This window comes from Cheilinus undulatus, linkage group 20 (assembly GCF_018320785.1).
Source record: "Cheilinus undulatus linkage group 20, ASM1832078v1, whole genome shotgun sequence".
Classification (NCBI taxonomy): domain Eukaryota; kingdom Metazoa; phylum Chordata; class Actinopteri; order Labriformes; family Labridae; genus Cheilinus; species Cheilinus undulatus.
In genome coordinates this window covers 16,164,263-16,184,578 of record NC_054884.1, presented here as the reverse complement: position 1 = coordinate 16,184,578, position 20,316 = coordinate 16,164,263, and the positions used below count along the sequence as shown (strand labels likewise).

The 20,316-nt window shown below is 39.5% G+C and overlaps 2 protein-coding genes across 2 annotated transcripts in view; one reads left to right on the top strand and one right to left on the bottom strand.

The window, feature by feature from the left end:
* ift140 (intraflagellar transport 140 homolog (Chlamydomonas)) overlaps window positions 1–20,316 on the top strand; it is a 36,901-nt gene that overhangs the window by 8,443 nt on the left and 8,142 nt on the right. Inside the window, exons 17-18 of the mRNA XM_041815406.1 lie at window positions 154–285; window positions 805–1,049. Coding sequence (XP_041671340.1) covers window positions 154–285; window positions 805–1,049 — 377 coding nt within the window. The remainder of the gene's footprint in view (window positions 1–153; window positions 286–804; window positions 1,050–20,316) is intronic.
* On the bottom strand, window positions 7,790–18,957 carry tmem204 (transmembrane protein 204). Its single transcript, XM_041815407.1, has 3 exons — window positions 18,610–18,957; window positions 17,687–17,842; window positions 7,790–8,945 (listed from the first exon to the last, which is right to left on the bottom strand). The coding sequence occupies exons 1-3, from the start codon at window positions 18,887–18,889 to the stop codon at window positions 8,701–8,703; spliced, it is 681 nt and encodes a 226-aa protein (XP_041671341.1). The 5' UTR covers window positions 18,890–18,957; the 3' UTR covers window positions 7,790–8,700.

Below are 20,316 nucleotides of genomic sequence, written 5' to 3'. Positions count from 1 at the left end.
TAAAGACTAGTCAGCATTATCACGATTGTTGCAATAAGCCAAGTATGGCACAATACAGCCTCTTTTCATGAACAGAAAAATGTGATTCTATTTATTCTATGTAAAGTTGAAGGTGGATTGAAATTGCTGACTGTATTTTCTTTTCTTTTTTAGATGGACGTGTCAGTAGTGACACTCTTCTGTACGCAGGAGCATGGGCTTCTCCTTCAGGACTACTATCTCAGACCTCCAGGTCTGCAGGCACTCCTCGCTCTGGATGTTCCCTACTATTATTTCAGCTGCAAGGTGAGTACACAGAACACTCTGTCCTGCTGTTCTACTCTGTTATCTCTTCACTGGGGGGATTCTCGTACAGCATGTGGCGTTTCTTCCTGGAAAGTTGAACGCTGGATAAATATAATCTTTGTATTTTTTATTTGCACCCATCACTGTTCTATTTTGACTCTGTGCTTGATTTCAAACACCTCAGCTGTTGTATCGGAGGGGGGGTGACTTTCGACCTGAAGTAAGTGTCTCTCCCCTACAGAAAGCTTCTGTTTTCTTGACTCCTCACAGCTGTGGTTGTGTATTGCCTTGTGCTGCATTTAAGCAGAAAACACATGTCTAGTTTACCAGCAGCACAAGAGCATCCCTTAAATTCGCGTGCATACATTGCTGTGTCCAATTCCCATCCCCCTTGTCTATGTCATGCTTTGTTGTTATTTGATTATCTCTGCTTCTTCTCTGCCTCCCAAAGTTATCCCCAGGATTTTGATTTTTAAATTCACTTATTCTCTTATTATTATCTGCTCTACCCTTCCTCAGCCTGGCGAGAAAGGACAAGGTTTAACAGAGGTTGCGTCTGCAACATCAGCACCGCCAACCCCAGCGCAGCCACCACGAGGGACGACAGCTCAGTTCCCCAACATGGTGTCCAGGCGAGCTCTCAGAGACTTTGTTGGCCTGGAGAACTGTGAGAAGGCCACCCGTGACGCCATGCTTAACTTCAGCTTCTACCTGACCATCGGCGACATGGATGAAGCCTTTAAATCTATCAAGCTCATCAAGAGGTAAGGATTTAAATGTGTCTTTTTCATGTTTCAGCTGTAAGAAGAACGTGCAGGATAGCATGTATGCTGTGGGCACAGCCTCTCTGTTTCTCATTCTTCCCCCTGCAGTTTTTGCCACAGGGGCTTTACTTCAAAGGACTAGCATTGTTGCTTCAGCCTTGACTTCTCTCTACAAAGGTTTGCAGTGGAAGAAAATCTTTTGTTGCCACTTGTCAACCCTCATCTCATTCAGCACCTTTGACTGTTGAGGTCAAAACTACCACAATAGTTTTTAAACTTAACTTTGACATCTCTGACTGGTAACAGAGGCAATAAACAGTCTATTTTGGTGCTTCTTTCATATATACTGGGCTATATTCTAATTAAGAAGAAAAGTATATATTTGAGGGGTCAAAAATGAGATATTCTGGCTGCATTATAGCAGCTCAGTTCATTCTGCAATATTGGAAAAACGTACCTAGGCCAGAAATTGCCTTTGAAACATGATTGTTAGACTTCATTATGTCGATTGAAAAACAGCCCAACAGAACGTCTTTAAAGCTTAAATTTAGGACTTAACATCTTAGGGTTAAGGTACTGACATGTTTTTTGTTGTATATAATATTAATAGTATAGTAATACTACATTTTTGTATAGTTACAGAGTTACTAAGGGCTACCTTCCTAAAATGGAAACAGAATTTTGCAAGCCATATTTCAGAGGGGAGGTCACTCCAGAGTTTTAGAGCTTGGTCTGCAAAACTTTAGCCCCTTTAGCCCGTTGTCTTAATTGGGCCCTGGGGACAACCAGCAATCCCCAAATCAAAAATATACCAAGTAGCCTAGTTATGCAGAATTTAGTAATAGGATTTTAAAATCATTAAGTTTACTGAGAGCCAATACAACAAGGCAAGAATTGTTGTTATAGGCTGATGTTTTCTTGAACCTTTTATCAATCTTGCTGCAACATTTTGCACTAACTGAAGAAGATGAAGAGAAGCCTGAGATATATCCACATAGAAGGCAAAAATTCAACCAGGATAATATGAATACATGTGTAATCTTATCCTTCTGAGACCTGAGCTACAAAACTTAACTAGAATGGCCGTCTGAGGTGGCAGACCCACGCCTAAGCAGTGCCACCGAGGAGCTCACACTCGCATTAAATTCTATGGTGTTCAAAATTTGAAGTCTGAGAAAAACCGAATGGGTGCACAGATCATCACCAAAATCTAATTGATTCCTCTCTGTCACTATCTCAGTATTCCCTTAAAGTTTGGTGAAGATCCGACTTTCCATTCTCGAGTTATCTTGTACACATACAAACAAAGAAACAAACAAAGATACGGAACCCTTTACATAACCCCCTGCCGATTTCATTGGCGTGGGTAATCATAAAGCCTAAATATTTCAGTAAAAATTGGAGTCGAAACGCGCAGATATCCCTGTTTAATAAAGGATTTATATTTCATCAGAGTGCCTCGGATTCTCAGTTCTGACTGCCATCTTTACTATTGACCTTCATTGATAAGCTAAATGATTAAACTTTTTTCCTCTTATCCTGAAGAGTACCTGATCCTGGTGACATAGTTTTGGATACTTTGACCCCATGTAGCACGCACCCACCCTTTTTCTCTACGTTTATTCCAGTCAAAGTCCCTACGTTTCCATGACATTCTTGAACATTCCAAAGGCCCCCGCCCCCCCCCCACACACACCAAAGCAAAAAACCCCTAACAAATTTCCAAAACATTGACAAATAAACTTCCTAAATTTCTATACAATTTTAAAGCAAATTCCCACAAGTATTCTATTCCAATTCCCTACAATTCCCATAAAATTCTTGAAAATTTCAGAGCCCTACTCCCCCCAAAATTCCTAGTCAAATTCTGAAACATTTTTGAATTTCTAAATTCACACAAAAATACCTCAAAATTTTGTATCAAATTTCCCCTAAATTTAAACAAAATCTGAATTCTTTAAAATTTCAAAGGACTCCTCCCCCCTGAAAAAAATCCCAATCAAAAAAAGATTACAAATACATTTCCTAAATATCCTTAAAAATACATAAAAATTTCAAAGCAAATGAATCCAAACATTCCAATCAGATCCCCTTCATCTCCAAGAAGATCTTGCAAATTTCAGAAGACCCTACCCTCCACACCACCAAAATTCCCAATCAACTTCCCAAACATTTGGATATGAATATCCAGAATTTCAAAAATACCTTAATTAATGTATCCTATGACCTCCCCTCCACAAAGTCCAAACAAAATTCTCTTGAAATTCCTTGACAGTTCTTGAATATTTCAAAGATTTCCTCTAGAAAAATATTCATTGAAAATGGCAGTTAATTTCAAAGCATATTTTCCCTAAAACTTCAAATTAAACTATCCAAAACATACATATTTATGAGCAATTTCTACCAATATTTCAAGCAAATTACTTAAACTTTAGTGGACATTCTGGACATTTTTAATCAAAATTCTGATAGCAGAAATTATTACCATTTTTTAGAAATGCCAGACCGGGTCTTTGAAGGTTGAGTAAACCATGAAAATGTAAAAATGTATTTTAGATATTTATTTGATTTGATCAAATTAAAAGTTAAAAGTAGCCCATTTGTTTGTATGTTTTTTAAAGAGTATAAAGGGTTCACTTTTTCTGGCACTTTTAGATCTCATCCCTGATAAGTATCCCATAATACTGGAAAAACTGAAACAAACACTAAAACTAATCAACTAAGCTAAAACAAAGCTTTTTTTTTTTTTGTAAAATTAAAATTTAGCTAAATTTACAAACCAGCAGTTAAAATTGATTAAAACTAAACTGAAAAGGAAAACAAAAAGTGAAAATGAAATTAAAATAAAAACTAATGAAAATACAAAGCTATTATGACCTTGGTCCACACAGTGTTACAAACTATAGCTGGAGAAAATGTGCTCTGCTTCTACTCTTTATTACAGTAGGTTTAATTGTAAAATATTTTGAGTTGGACTGTTCATTCATAAAGTTTGGTATCCCCAGCCGTAGATGATGAAATATTGAGAAAAAAAATGAAATAATACATTTGAAGTAGCAATTAGAAAGAAAAAGACAGAGCCCAGCATTTTTCTTTCTTCATATTACAGGAATACCCAGTGTTGATCTTGACTTTGTCTTTCCAAGTAAAAGAAATCAAATTTTAAACACAGGACATGATTAAGGACTTTTTCTGTGTCTATGCTCTGGGAAGGAACTCCTCAGTGTGTATATATATGACTGTTTCTGTTTGTGAGCGGGTGTGTTCAGAGGGGATGTACTTTTCTAAACACAGTGTGACACACGGACACACACTTGTACACTTTGTATCCCAGTGCCAGTTTGGGCCTAACAAAGTGCCTTTTTCCATTCTTGCAAACTGAATCAGGTCATTTAAAGGATGTGAGAGATCGCCCCTTTGACTGTGTGTGTTTTGGGGAAACGTACAGTATATGTGATTTCAGCAAAGATCTGATATAATCTCCTGCAGAATACGTGACTCAGGGCACTAGGTGTGAATTCTGCTCTTGTGGGGATTTTGCACGTACAAATACTACGTAAATGTGAAAATAGCACAAAAACAAACAAATGGGAAAACAGCATACCCCGCTGGCCGGATATTCCTAAGAGTTTAATAGGCATGATGACAGCTTTACTAAGTTCCTCATTGATGCCTATTTTTACTGCTGCTTCTTTTTTTTTCTTAAAAGAGGTCTGTATTGTGTTTGATTCCCGCATATCTCCACCCACAGGAATACATGTTTCCTGCAGTGGTAACCTGTACCTTTCCTGGGCTTACATCTTTAGTGCATTTTTTTTAGGTCCTGTGATAAAATATCCAGGATCTTTTTTTTTTACCATGAACAAATACCTTGGTGTTTGGAATAGAGTAGAAACAAATCAGAGTTTAAATAGACTTCAATGGAGCAGATATTGTCAGTGCTGAACTCGGTCTGACTTTCAAAGTCACCCGTCAGATACAGGTTGGAATGTCTTTATTCAGGCCAGACTGTGCTGCTTCCTCTCATTCATGCTGTCCTTGACTTTAGGTGACATGCTGCTGGGTTATCAGCCTGCATGAATACAAGCCTTCTTGTGCTGTCCGCCTGCCACCGCATCTGCTATTTAAAACCAAATCCCCCTTTTTCATCAGGAACACCTGAGGAAGTGAAGCAAAGACTGGTGGAAGATATTAAGTCATCTTTGTCAACTGTAGTTCATGTGACACTCCCTTGCTCTCAGTTTGAGCCATTTGTCAGTGAAAAGTGTGTCACCGTGCATTTAGCTACCACTGAACTCAATTTAAATGAGTCTAAATCTGAAAGATGAGGATGTCTCCTATAATCTCATAAAGCAGTGGTTCATAACCTTTTTTCCTCAGAGTGCCTTCAGGAGGTAGATATCAAAGAAAAGCTAAGCACCCCAGGACCCACACTGAAAAATTAAGCATCAATTTGAATTGTCTTTACTATAAAATCACAACCAAAAAGACCTGCAGACATTTGTTCTTACCAAAAGATCTATGTATGTATCAATTCTGTGTCTAAATCATATCTTTAAAAAGAGATGCAAATCCAATTTTGTCAACCTCAGAGCAGACAGCTCTTCACACCCCCCACAGATCTTTAGTGCATCCCAAAGGAGGGCCTGGACCCTAGGATGGGAACCAATGTCTTACAACATATTTGCTTGATTTCAAAAGCAAACAGAGGTCAGTGATACTTAACTAAGTATCACTGACCTCTGCTTTTGAAATAAAAAATAAAAATTAGTTCAGATTTTATAGTGAAGCACAAAAATTCATATACAGGTGAAAAGACTGTCGCTACTGTAATACGCAGTTGGGAAGAGTTAAAGTGCTGTCTTCGTCCAAATAAAATTGGACTTTGAAAATGCTTTGACAGCATGGACTGATTCCTGGAAATTGGATTCACACCAAGGTAATGCGGTTGTTGATCGATCATTCTTTTGCATGTGTTCTTCTCAATCTGACTTAATTGGAGCAGGTATTCACAGTCTCCACGGTGGGCTTTAAGCTGGAAGTTGAACAGCACTTCTGGGTTTCTGACGTGTGTGTGGGTTGCCCTCAAAGTGAAAGAAGTCTGACAGCAGGTCTATCCATGCTTAATATATTCATAACTTATTGATATATTAATTGTTTTTCATGACATTAATTTTGTCACAAAAGTAGGATGTGTTTAAAATCCAGGACACTTGATTAAACAAGAGAAAAAGCAGGCGACCATGCTTAAATGCTTTATCTTATCAAAGATTATTGTGAGTCTTTATATAGTAAACAGTAACTGTTTGCTGACATGTTGTTAATCTAATACAAAGTAACAGCATATTTAATTGTGGCATATCCCTTTAGTCCACTTTGCATGCATTGGTGATCTTTGGGTTTTCATGTCCTATAACTCATTCCTTAATTTACTTGTTCTTAACTGGTCTAACTTTATGACCCACCACCATCTCCTTAATTAGAAATTGAAACCCAAGTTTCTGAAAACTCAACCACCTTGAATTTCTTCAGCAAAAATGTTGCAGTTTGGACCTTAAGCAAGCCATACACAATACACAGGATATAGCCAGACGCAGGATATAGAATTGCTGACAACTTCTATTATGCCAATATTTACAGATTTATTTTAGCTGATACCAATATCAATACTGATATTTAAATGTAGTTTATTCCTAAATCTTCAGTCATTAAAACACACAATTTAAAGTTTCAGGATGAATAAATTAGTGAAAAGCAGTCTTTTAGACATACTTGACTTAGGTCTGTTGGTCCAGCCTAAAACTCCTCTAACTTAATTTTTTGTACAGCTGGTATTTACAACTGACATAGGCAGAAATGTTTATATCTGCTAATATGGTATGGTATTCAGTTTTTAAGCTAACATCTGCCATTACAATATCATGCTGATAGTATCATGTATCCCTGGTATTATACTGCATCCTTTAAGCAGCAGAGCCTTCCCAAATCTCCAATTATAAATATCAAACATGTTTGATATTTACAATTCTTGGCTGGACAGGCTCTGATGAAATAGCCACAACAACCAATGAGAGCAATCAAAGCTGGTAGCATCACCAACCACATGTGAGGTACTTTTACACCTCAAACAAAAACACAATTTTTCATAAATCTCAGCTAGGATTTCACCCCCATTCTTTTCCTTGTTTTTTAGCTAGCTGTGGATTTGGACAATCCTTTATGCTTGTTTTCTTTCTTTCATGTCTAGTGTGGGTTCAGAGGATTAGGTTATAAGATAAAGTCATTGAAACTCTTCTTATATCTGTGGTCTCCCACTTTTAAAAACTGTTTAAGATTTGAAAATCAGCCAGTATCTGATCAGCCTTAGATGAGACAAAACATAATTCAAAAAGAAACAGAACTAAACAATCATATTTGAAAAGCCCATATTACAGAGGCACTGGGAGGATATACATGCACACAGTTTGACTGCATTTTCCTTTGATAATATGAAGATTTTGTCCACTTTTCCAGTATTAAATGGCAATATTTACATATTTACTTCAATATATTTGTTTGTAGGGTTAGTATATAGAGCTGATATAGGCAGATTTATATTGGAAAAATATGGGATGTAAATATTGGCAGAAATGTTCACATCTGCTGATCCCAACACACTGATAATATTGTGCATCCCAGCTTCTGATGTCCATTTGTTGTGGCATTTGGCAGCAAAACAACCACTGTGTTTAAATATTTGCTCAATAGAAATTTATTGAATTCATATGACATGTTTTTCTATGTTTAATTGCCCCTATGTTTGGCAATGTCTGCATGGAGGCCTTAACATGATATGATATTGTCACAAAATACTGATAGTACTTAAAAAACTAAAAGCATTCTCTGGTAAAAATATTAATTTAAGTATGCATTTTGTACCACAGGCAAGCACAGTTTACTGCTGAAAGCATCATGAACAGTGAACTCAAATTCTGAAATGTGAATGTCATTTTCAAATGCAGTGGCAAACATTTGTAATCATCAAATTATAATGAAAACAACAAACAATCTGAACATAAATAGGATTTGGCAGACCTTTGGGATTTTTTCATTATTTATTGCAACAGCATTATTTGATTAAATGTAGCCTGATCCCAGTTCTCCCAAAGCTATTTTGATTTGCTTTTTAGTGACTCTGCTTATTTATAACATGCATCTTTAACAGTCATACTTGTTAACATGTGAGGTATTCTTGTATTATATTTAAAACATTTTATAATTTCCAATTTATAAGTGTGCAAGAGGCCATTGCATAAGTGCACAATGAACAATATAAGTCAAGTTCCAGCTTGATCTTTCCACTTACAGGGTGTTACAATGGTAGAGTCCAGTTTAACTAACAATTAGCTAATCCAAGTATAAGTAATGAAACATCTTATAGTGTTGAATATTTGTGCATTTTTGGGGCCTTACAGTAAAAAAATAAAAAAAAGTTAAATTGTGCACTAAGTAGCAAATAATTCTGGCGTCTTGTTTATGTTGGAACAGATTGTGATAATAGAGTTTTATCATTTTTAGTCCATGTTTTCCCAGCTGTTGTAGAGCAGCAGGAGTGTCCTCTTTCCGTCAGAGTCTCTTGATACTTCTTGCTTGCAGTATGAAGTGACATGACTCAACATGGCGACTCCACATAGTCATTGTCTAGTCGTGGATGAAAAGGCGATGCCAGTGAGCGGCTGATAATTATAACAGGAGGAGCGAGGCAGTCATCACGGCGATGTAAAATGTTCCAAATGAGCATGGCTGCAGCAAACGTGGCCAGCAGGCAAGCAGCGATGTCCAGGTAGCAGGAGTAGGACAGGTGTGTGAAGGGCCCAATCCTGTAGAAGGTCACAAGTCCGATCACGAGCACAAAACCTGAACAGCAGAACAGAGGGATAAAGTCAGTGAATTTGACAACAAATGAACTATTTCTTCTCCTTATATCAGAACTAGCACCGTCTCATAATATCAGTACTAATGCTCTGATCAAAAACTGTACAAAACATGGACGTACTGTCTTTGGCATCTCCTGTTGGTTTCTGAAGTAGAGTTAAAAGCCTATCACTGGGGGTTGCCATGTTGAAAAGGCTGTCTTGGATTAACTTCTAGCTAATCTTTACATAGCCAAAGAGGTGAAGTTGAGTGGGGCATTCTAACCATAGCTCTAAAAGCCTATCAGATCAGCCATGCTCCTAACAATGCATGATTTAGCCATAATACACTCAAAGCTTATGTGTTGTGAAAAAAATCCATAAAACTCTAACTTCTTTTGAATCAGGATTTCTAACATGTTTCTCCTGTGAAAATGGATGTTTTGACACTGGTGTTAATGGACTTCTAGAGCAGCTTTTGCACTGCTGCATGCTTTTCAGCTCTGGAGGTTGCTGTTTGGCCAAAACAAAGATTTTTTTTAGCATTTCAGAATTTATGTATTTAGCTGCTAACATTTGCCAACTAGCACCAATAAAAACTAGCTCGGTCAGGACCACAAAAAAAACACATCATTTGCAGCTATAGATATTTTCTTTATAAGCAGTTATTAATGTGGACTTATTGCTCTTGTTAATATTTGGCGGTGTGTCTGTTCCAGGATCCCTCCGCCCTCCATGAGTCTAAATGGAAAGCATTAAACAAGGAGAGGAGCAGCAATAAAAAAAAAAAATCCCAAAGCAGAGCAGGCATTATTGACAACACAATGACGAGTCAGAAGCTGAATAAAAGAGGAGCTGGGGTGGAGGAGGGTTGCGAAAAGCAGCTTGCAGAGAGAGCAACAAATTGTAACAAGGCTAGAGCAGTTCTGATATAGCAGCATGAGTGTGATTAGCCAATAGCATAGTTAGAGCAAATGAGCTTGTGTGAGATCAGCTGATGTCAGTTATATGGCAGCGCTTGACTCCATGGCTTGTCTGAACTAACACTATATGCTTGATTGTTCTTGTTCCAGGCCAAAACCAAAGCACTGGATAGAAAAATTAGTTTGTTTTCCAGCAAAGGGCAAAAAGTTTAGATAGACAATGTTTACACAATTGATCCTGAAGATGACATGGCACTTTTTAGTGTAAGTCAACCATCAGCTTTAGACTGTGTTTGCTTTGAAATGAACAAAAAAGATTTGCATTCAGACAGGTGTTTTGATAACAACTGCTGTGCTCACGAATCAGCAAAAATGACTAAAATAACTATAGTCTACATGCATGGCCAGCTGTTGGCGGTGCAGCTTTATAATAAAACTGCATGCACATGTGTACATAGGCAGCCTTAAACAGACGATGAGGTGGGATGGCTGCTACTTAAATTGTCTGAGTATATCCAAGAAAATGTCAGCTGGGAGTAAGACGCACAAACAAAACTGGCAAGTCTATCACTTTTGTGATTGCCTCATGCATGGCTAGTGGCTGGAACTTTAACGGGTATGTCTCTGTTTTCACAGAAAATTCCATGTGTCATTAGGCACCCAAAATTTTGTTCCCATGTAAATGGAAAGCAAAAATGCAAAATAAGGTTGCAGCCTTTGAGTATTTTTCACATCACTTCTTTTTTTTTGTTTGTTTGTTTGCTTGTTTTTGGGGGGTGTTGGCTAATATGTCCCTAAAGTATTTCACTTAAACCACCCCAAAACACCCAAATGTAGATGATCCATCCTTTAGAGCAGTGTTTCCTAAACTTCTTTTTTTTTTTCCTGGTGAGCCACCTTTCAGAAATTAAGAGCTATTGTAACACCACACCTTTTTCCCCTTACATTATTGCTCATCAAATCTGCCCTCTGCACCATGGTTGGTTGAGCTGATGGCCAGCGCTAGCTTGGATAACATTGATTCCAGACTCAATCTTGGACTGACCTGCGCCTTTCCATTTTATGAGCCTGGAATGGGCCACTTTACACCTGCTACAAAGGCTGTCTTTGCTTGCCTGGCCCATTGGGCTTTTAGTGGTTGTCTGCTCTTTTGCCATCCAGTGGCTGGAAGAGCTTTGTTTAGTTTGTTTAATATGGTGGAGAGAGTGAGTGTAATAGAGTCAAGACCCCCCCCCCCTTCATCTCCTATTAAATACTGTTGCTAATGAAATTTGGAAACTTTTGGCAACTCAAAAAAATACCCCTGACCCACTCGAGGTCTACAAAAAATCAATAGTAATTCACCTAAGGCTGTCAATACTCATACTTTGGTACCTACTTGTGTTTTTTGATACCATGTTTTCTTTAACAATATAATTGCTGTTTCTTTACTGATCAACAGTATCAAAAAATACACAAAGCTTAGAAAAAACTGCAGATATTCAGAAATACAATGATCTTACGTAATTTGACTGTGCTTGTAAAATCTTTGACATCCATCTCTGAGGCCTTTAACTTCATGGTTCAGCGGGAGCTTTGTGTGGGGTCTTTGAAACTGAAAATCTGTTTCCTCCAAGGAGGAACTTCTGAGATCTTAAGATCAAAGTTCTCAATAGCTTAAAAATATCAGAGCATGAATATAGTCTTGGGAAAAAAGGCTTTTAGATATTTTATCTCCTGATGACTTTGATTCACAGCAGTGTAAGTCACGCAATGAGGAACCCCTGTTTGCATGTGAAGGTAGAGAGCCCCAGCCCCTGTGATTCCATGCTGTTTCTTTCATCTTTGTTTTGTTTTATTGCCTTTATCTGCTGTATAAAGCTACCAGTTGAGGTGATATGAGAGCCTACAAGCAGTGCTCAGAGTCAAGCTATGCGTTGCACCAGCTACGCTATTTACAATTTCATCACTCACTACTCTTGCTGTTTTACACTTGCTGCAGGCATGCAAACACAATGCTCCATCAAATGTTACACATTGCACAAAACTTCGTGCAACAGACCATAAATTCCTTGTGTTCTCTGGAGCCATTTAATAGTTTAACAGTGAAACACTGCCCATTCACAGTAGTAGAGAAACCTCAAAATAATCACTTAAAACCTGGATGTTAGAGCTTGAGGATATGAATCAATCTTATTTCCTGAAATAAATCGTGGCTTCAAGGAGGGAGTTCATTAGAATTTCTCTGTCCACTTCCACATTAAGGTTGCTGTCATTGTTTAAACTGAGGATATGAATGACTGTTTTTGTGTATCATTGCGTGCCTGCACTCAGAAGAATGCAACTCTTTGCTCAATCTCTTCATGTTTAACCTGTCTGGCTCCTGACCCAAGAAAATGAATAATCTCCTGTCCAGGTTCCAGCCTGGGTGGGCTGTGTGAACCTCTTTTTTGGCTCACACTTATCTCTCAAAACTTCCTTCCCCTTCTTCCTCTTTCCATCCTTCCTTCCTTCCCCGCTCTCCACACCCTTAGCTTCAGGGTTAATATATTTGCTGGACATTTGACATGATCTGTCGCAGGGAAATCTAAACAAGTCTTATCTTGAGGCCAGGTCTTGGAAATTCATTTAGTTGCCTTGTTCTTGCTTTATTTTTATAGAGGACAAAGTTGATTGAGGGCTAACCTGCCTGGATGTCTTGCTCAAAACTTATTCATTCCCTTTTTACTGTGAATCTCTGAAGACATGGACTCCTGGAAAAAACTTCTAAGCCAGGGTTTAAGAAAGCTGAATTTGGCCCCACAGTTAGAGTTCCTCAAAATTAAAACATTGATAAACTTGGATATGACCTGCAGCCGTGACTTTTGATTTTTTTCTTTTTTTTTTTAAGCTTTATCCATTCAGAAAACACATTCCAGAGAGTCCTCCAGGCTTGAGATGACAAACATTGTGCTTTCAGCTTGGACCTCCCAGCACAGCTGAGACATCACTGAATGGAACCAGATATTGTTTTTCCACGGTCTGCTTGTAATAGCTGAGCATTCTGGCACGTCTGAAAATGAAAACATTCCTGAAAAGGAGGGTGATTTGTAAAAATACCTCCATTCATTAAGAGCTGAAGCTCATTCACTATTTCAGTGGAGCAGGTCTTTAAGATACAATATGTAGAATTTTTTTCACTGAAATGTCTACATTAGTTTAAAAAGACTACTCCTGTAATATATACATTTGAGTAATTTCATTACCTCAGATATTTCTAACAATATTTAGAGAAATAATTCAAAGTAAAAAGTTAAAATAATTAGATAAAAAGTCAGGAATGTGGTAAAATACATTTATGTTTTCATTTCATATTATTAATTTTGCATGTCACAGTTATGACGTAAAGTTTTGGTTGACTTTTTATTTCATATGTTGACATTTTCAGTTCACAATTTTGACATTTTATCTTATTTCTTTACCTTTGAGATCCTCAATTTTAAAATTTTAAGTAATATCATGACCTTTTAAACTATGATTATAAATTATTACTCATGTTTTGACCTTTTTATCTCTTTACTTTGACTTTTATCTCATAATTTGACCTTGTAGATCCACAGTTTTAAATTTTTAATCATATTTTGACCTTTAAAACTTAAAATCTAAATGTTTTTCTCATGCTTCGACATTTTAAACTGATGATTTTGAATTTATTTCATATTTTGACTGTTGAGAATCATGTTTTCAACTTTCTATCTCATATATTTGCCTTTTAAAAACATTATTTTGTCTATTCTGAGCTCTCTGGTCTGTCTTGGAATATTCTGCCAGCACCATCGTGAGGTCATCCCTATTAGTGAAATATGTCCCCATCTTTACATTGATTGTCATCAGATGTCATATAGTCCATCTCTCCATCCATTCCTTGACTGAAAAAACTAGGGCCCATACTGATACAGATGTTTAAAACAGTAATTCAGCAGATGGCAGATACCGATGCTGGTATTTTTTGCGTAACATTCCCAATATGCCAGCATTTCCCTCATGTTTGACCATTAAAAAAATCTGAGTTTGTCCAACAGGTTGAATCTCCCCAATAATAAATATTATTTTTAATTTAGCAGTTTTTGTGTGCTGAATGCCATCATTAAGTTGTTTGAAAAAGAAAGCTCCCTTTCTCTCCTCCTTTGTCTCTCACTTTAAATATTGTGTTGTGCCCCTGCTTTCTGTGGATTTGAACCATAGAGCGTGATAGACAAGGCAAAAATTGGTACTCAGAAGCACATAAACAAGACAAACTTAACTAAAAAGATGCATTCTGTCTCTTTACCAAGCTATTTAGTACTTGGCACAGAGCTGTAACTGGCGAGCTTGTGCAATGATCTCAATATATAAAGGGCTCTGTCAGGGGTGGATGGACTTAGTGTGTTCTCTTGCCTTTTAAGGAGTGAAAGTACCGCAAACTCATCTTCACTGCTTGGCATAATGTCTTGAGCTGTGAATTTTTGCAATAAATAAAAAACTGAACAGTCAGCCAAGTCTTGGATGTGTGACAGCATGCATGCATGTGCACAGGAAAATGCAACTGTCCATCTTCCTCCGCTTATCTTGGGCTGGGTCAAGGTGCCAGCAGGCTAAGCAAGTTAACCCAGGCATCTCTCTGCCCAGCAAGGTTTTCCAGCTCCTCCTGGAGGATTCCAAGCTAGATGGGATATATCCCATCTCCTGCAATGAGCTCTGGGTCTGCCGTCCACCCAGTTGGATGTGCCCTGAAGACCTCTGAAGGGAGGCAACCAAGAAGCATCATAATCAGATGCCTGGGCCACTTTAGCAGAATGATGTGAAGGAGCAGCAGCTCTACTCTGAGCAATTCCAGGATGTCTGAGCTCCTCAGCCTATCTCTAAGGCTGAGTAACCACCCTCTTAAGGAAATGTATTCCGCTTGTATCCATGATCTCATTCTTTTTGTCACTGTCAAAAGTTGATGAGTTGAAATGAAGGTCAATATTGGTAAACGGACCTTTGTGTCTTATGACTCAGCTCCCTCTTCGCTACGATTGTCCCGAACAACGCCTACAATACTGGTGGTGCTGCACCAATATGCCAGTGAGTCTCACAGTCCATTATAACTTCAATCATGCAGAAGACTCCTTCACTTTTGGCAAAAACTCAAAACAGCAATCCACCAGTTTCTGGTGATTTCTGTTTAAATGGTAGCCAATATATATGTCCACCTGAGGATTTGTAATGGCTGTTATCTTGCAGCAAATAATGATTTTTTAATGTTGTGGCAGACTCTTTTGGTATTTAGGATGGCTGTAGAATTAGAATTTTCTATTGTAATAAAGATGGCTACTGGGTGTACTCTACCCATACACTTTGCCATGTACTTCTATGTGTCTCAAACTTGGTTTCTTGTGCAGATGAAGCCCATCTGTTGTGGTTTTAAAGCCCAGGAAATAGTCAGTGCCGGACATAATCTACCAAAGTTAGGGCTTGAATGAGCCATGTAGAGCCTTTAGAGATTTCTATTCTCCGTCAGGAACATCCTGAGATACACATCAGCGTATTACTAAGCAGCTTTGTTGCCCATTTTTCCAGTGAGTTCTACTATTATTAGACTGCGAGTGCGAACTATTTATAGTTTTAGACTTTAGTCATTATTGTTACTGATTCAGTCAATGATGAACAGTCTTTAGGATCAACACTGACAGTGTCATGAAAACAGCTATAAATATTCACCACACATGTTGGTGATAGTGATTCATAGGATATGACATCTTTTTTTGTCGTTCATAAATCAGGGTTTGCTCAGGTCTGGCAGGTGTTGTCTTATTCTGGAAATACTTTTAACAGTGGGTGGGTTTCAATGCTCTCTGTCAGATTAAAGCTCTTATCCCTAATTCTTCCTTTGCTGCTGCTCTTGTACATTTTATAAACACAGTCTTAAAAGCCAGATCATTTTATCTAGACAGAAGAAATTCCCGCCCTGCTGTCGTGTGTACCACAGGACATTTCTCTACCAAAACACACTGTGCCAGTGCGCACACAAACACACAGTCTCTGTTGAAAACTATCTTTGCCGTCCGTTCCCCCTCCCCTCTTTTTCCTTCTTCAGCTCGGGGGTTTGCATAACAGGTAGTCACAGACATTTCCTCGTCCTGAGCAGGGATATCCTGGCGCCCGACAGTCGCTCCCTGGCTCGCTGCAGCACAGGCCCAGGGTTTCTGGACTAGGACTAAATTTAGACCCAGAGCAGACCCCCTCCAGGCCGCTCTGCCACAGCGATACCAAACAGCTGGGCAAACGTCTCAGATCAAGACTTGTGTCAGCCACAGCAGTATGGTGATGAATGTGTGCTGGTTATGGAGGAGGGTTTATTCCCATGAATGATGGTCTTTCCTCTCTTTTCTTTCTCCTCCTCCTCTTTTGCTTGTTTACCACTACTCAGTATGCTGTTGTTCCAGTGCATCATGTTTGAATTCAGACAAGTAGAAGTATTGCACTTTTCCCATGGATTTTCACCAACAATTGGTAAAATTATAATCTTTTCTGTGGGATGTTATGACAACATTTACTGATTATTATCTCCCATGTTCTTATACTTCCCTCACAGAGACTGTATCCCCCATTTTTGGCACTCTTTACCATTTTTAACATGTCGTGATATCGCTGAGTAAAAATGGCATCATTTAAGCTATTTTTTCACTTGTGTAATGCAAAATTCTCCAGAATTTTTCATGCTAACTATCTAAGAAAAATTCCTAGCTTGCTCGTAGGGATGAGTTTTGAAATTCAGTACTGACATGGTTCTAATACCAACACGTCCAAGACCTACTAGACCGAATTACATGGCATCTGATAAGACATTTTCTTTAGAATAATTTAATCTACCCAGACAACTTTGAGTCTCCCGCTGACTTTCCAAACACTTTTTTCATCTCAAAAGTATCAATTCAGGCACCCTTTGGGCACTGACATACATAAAAAGTATTGATTAAGGACTAGTATCAGAAAACAACCCAGACAATACCCATCCCTAGTTGCTCATTCACATTTGTACCTCACAGCAAGATGTTTTTATGCTGTTTGCCTGCTTGGCAAGGGAGTGATAGGAGAGGGTAAATACTAGGGGGGTAGCAGTCTGGGTGAAGATTCAGCTGCTTGCATTTACACATGCAGCTCTTCCTGAAAAATTAGTGGCATTTTCAGGAGTATTTTGCTACAATCAACAAGCCTCGACTAAAATGGTTTTCAGTTGGTTGAGCCACAGGACCCACCATCAACTCAATGAGAAATTGTGACCCAAAGGCAAAGATGGTCACAAAGGTTGCACACCAACATACGCGGGTGGCCCGGTCTCAAGTTCGGCTTGCAGCTCCTTTCCCGCGTGTCTTACCCCAACTCACTCGTTCCTGTTTCTCACTGTATCCACAATCCACCGCTCTAAATAAAGGCATAAAAAGCCCCCAAATATATCTTTTAAAAAAAAGTAGCGACCCAAATTTCTGCAATTTTTCGGCTAATCAGATGAAAATTAGTACAGTTTGTTATTCAGACAATACATGACAAATCAAAAAGACAGACTTTCATAGACTTTTTGGCTATTTTTTCCCTAGGAAGACATTTTTGACCCACTGAAAAGGGCTCCATGACCTACTTTTGGGTGCCAACCCGCCAGTTGGGAACCACTGATTTAGACAGTGCTCTCTTTTTAGCTAAAAAGCAGAGGTTATATGATTTCAAAACATTGTATCATAAAGTATTGAAGCTTTGACAACCTTAAGAAGAACACCTAGTATTTTTTTAAGAAAGATTCTTCTCATACATTTTTATCTGCATGCCATCAGACATTGATACTCACTGGCCAGCTGGAAGAGTGCAGCTATAGCTTCCTCCCACCACTGAGATTCCTGTGTGATGAAGGGCAGCTCCACCAGACCAAGGAGGAAGATCAGCTGACCAGCAGTCAGGGCCACAGTTGCCATCAGGTTGCATGCTCGCATCATGTCAAACTGCACTGATGGGAAGATAGGACAAACTTTGTCACTTTTCTTGCAAAGTGATCAAAATGAATCAAACTCTCAGTCTTAAGAGAATATGACTAAATGAGGAGGAAGCAGCGCAATATACATTTGCAACTAGTTGGTGCTGATTTTATCATGAATGGTGGGCAAGCCTTTCTCTAACATTGGTTGTCAGTGCCACCCATTGTGCCCAGTGAAGGTGGTCACTGGAACTGTTCCCAGACTTGGTCTTGAATGAAAATTCCTCAATGGAGCTTAATTTAGCAAAGCAGTACATACAGCACAACAGTGACTCTGCCTGAAAACACACTCAGATAAGATTTACATTCAAACTGTGTCAGCAAAATGACTGCCAGCAAAAATATACTTTAGTCCCGTTAGTGGCTGCTTAAAAAATTAATGTAATATTAGCATGATTTATTGTTGTTTTATGTCCAGTAACTTAAAGGTTTTCTATTATTTTTTTCATATGAGCAGAAGTTACTCCCTGTCATCCTGAAAAATAGACATAATTATTTTTGTTTACTGACTCCTTGTGATTTTCCTTTGAATGTGTTGTTTCAAATATAGAAGACCTCTGCAAATTTACAAATAAAAAACCTTTTATCCGCCATATCTAAACTTTAAAACAGCAGTCACATCTTTGACATGCTAATAAATCAGCCAGTCTCAGTCTACTCAACAGCAGTTTGCTACCCTTCATTTCCATTAGCAACATTCTTAAGCTGCATTTAAAGCTCACATTTGCACATAAACTTACATTTGACTGTGCTGCGGGATTCCTGGTATCCTGCGTACTCAGAGCCCCATCCCAGACTCTGGCACTGCCTCTGAGTCCCTTGCCCCTTTCTCCCAGCCTGCAGATCATCACGGCCCCTCTCTCCACCAGCGGGGCACATCCTCCACAGTCCCACGCTCCTCTTGCGCCCCTCTCCCAGCGCTTGCAGCACCCAGCTGGGCGTGAAGGCTGCAACGTTGTTAAGGACCAGGGACAGCAGGGCCACTGCCACCGCCACCGCCACCAGCCTCTGCACGGCCATGCGACGCCCGACGCCCGCCACCTCTTCCCCTCCCTCGTGTTCCTCCTCCTCTGACCCCTGTTCCCTGGTGGTAGCACCAGGAGTGCTCAGAGCACCCTGGCTCCTCTCTTCCTCCTCCTCCTCCTCCTCCGCCACCACCACCACCACCTCCTCCTGCTCCTCCAGCTGTTAGCGAGAGTTGTCCCAGCTCACTCGGAGGTGGATTTGGTGAGTGTCGTCTTGAAGTTTAGCTAAAGAACATCTCCATTCATCCTCATTCAGGAGTTGGTCGTCGTTGCAGTAGATGTTCAGCCCTCCTCCTCTGACAGCACAGCGGGTATGCTGGGATTAATCCAACTGGCACCTGGGTCCATTCCACTGGCTCCAACTGGCTGCAGCTTGAGTCTTAGATCTCACTCCTTTTCTCCTTATCTCCTTTTCCTCTCACCAATGCACTTCTGTAACTTCTATGTATGCACCTTTCTTCTCTGTGGATGCAGAAGTCCACTGCAAATTTAGAAAGACTCTGCACCAAAATTAAATTCCTACTTATTTAGACAGCCCCTTTTAAATAAAAAAGCCCCCACTGCTTGGCTGGTACTAGAGGCCCTTTAAACCACCTCCCTCTGCTTCTTTCCCTCTCCCCTTCTCTGCATATCCTTTAGGTCAGAGTTGAAAAGTGGGGGAGTTGCTCTTCGTCGTAGTCCAACATCAGCCTGCAACTGTAGCCAGCTTCAAGAAGACATCTCCCTCCTTCACGATCACTTTAAATGTGTGTTTGTGTGCAAGAAATGTCCCAAAGACCCCCCCCCCCTTGGACGTCACTGTTGTATATTCTTTTGTCTGGAGCCCAGGGGGCGTTCGCTAAAGTCCTCTCTCTCTCGTGTGCAACAAATACACTGGCCGCCGAAGTCAGCCAGCAACAGGATGTGTTTCCTGAGAGGAAAAGAGGATGGAAGAGGGGCCAAATGTGGACCCGTTCCTTCTCTTGTCTTTCCTTTTCTGGCTCTCTAGATCTTGCCGCCCTGTGAGCAGCAGGCTCTGTCTGTTCCAGCATTTTAAAATATTTCACTTCATTGTCAGGGTTGGTTTTCTTTGACCATATTGAGTAAAGTGCTGGCTATTCTTGCTTACTTTTCCTTGACTTGGCCACGACCACCCCTCCTATATTGCAGGGCCCCTAAAGATTTGGGGTATTTCCTGTTGCCTAACTTTAATAAACAGCACACATCTGTATCAGCTAAAGCACGGAGGAGGGAGGGGACGCAAATAGAGACCAGATGGCTGTGGAATCTTAAAATTGGAAATGAAGCAGAAGAAAAGGAGGGAGAGGGGCTGATTTACGTCAGCGAGACAAAAGGAAAAATTGGAGAGGTAGAAAAACACGCCTCTCTTTTTGAGTTAAAAGTCTGAGTACATTCCTGTATGGCTGTGCCATTATAGTGTTT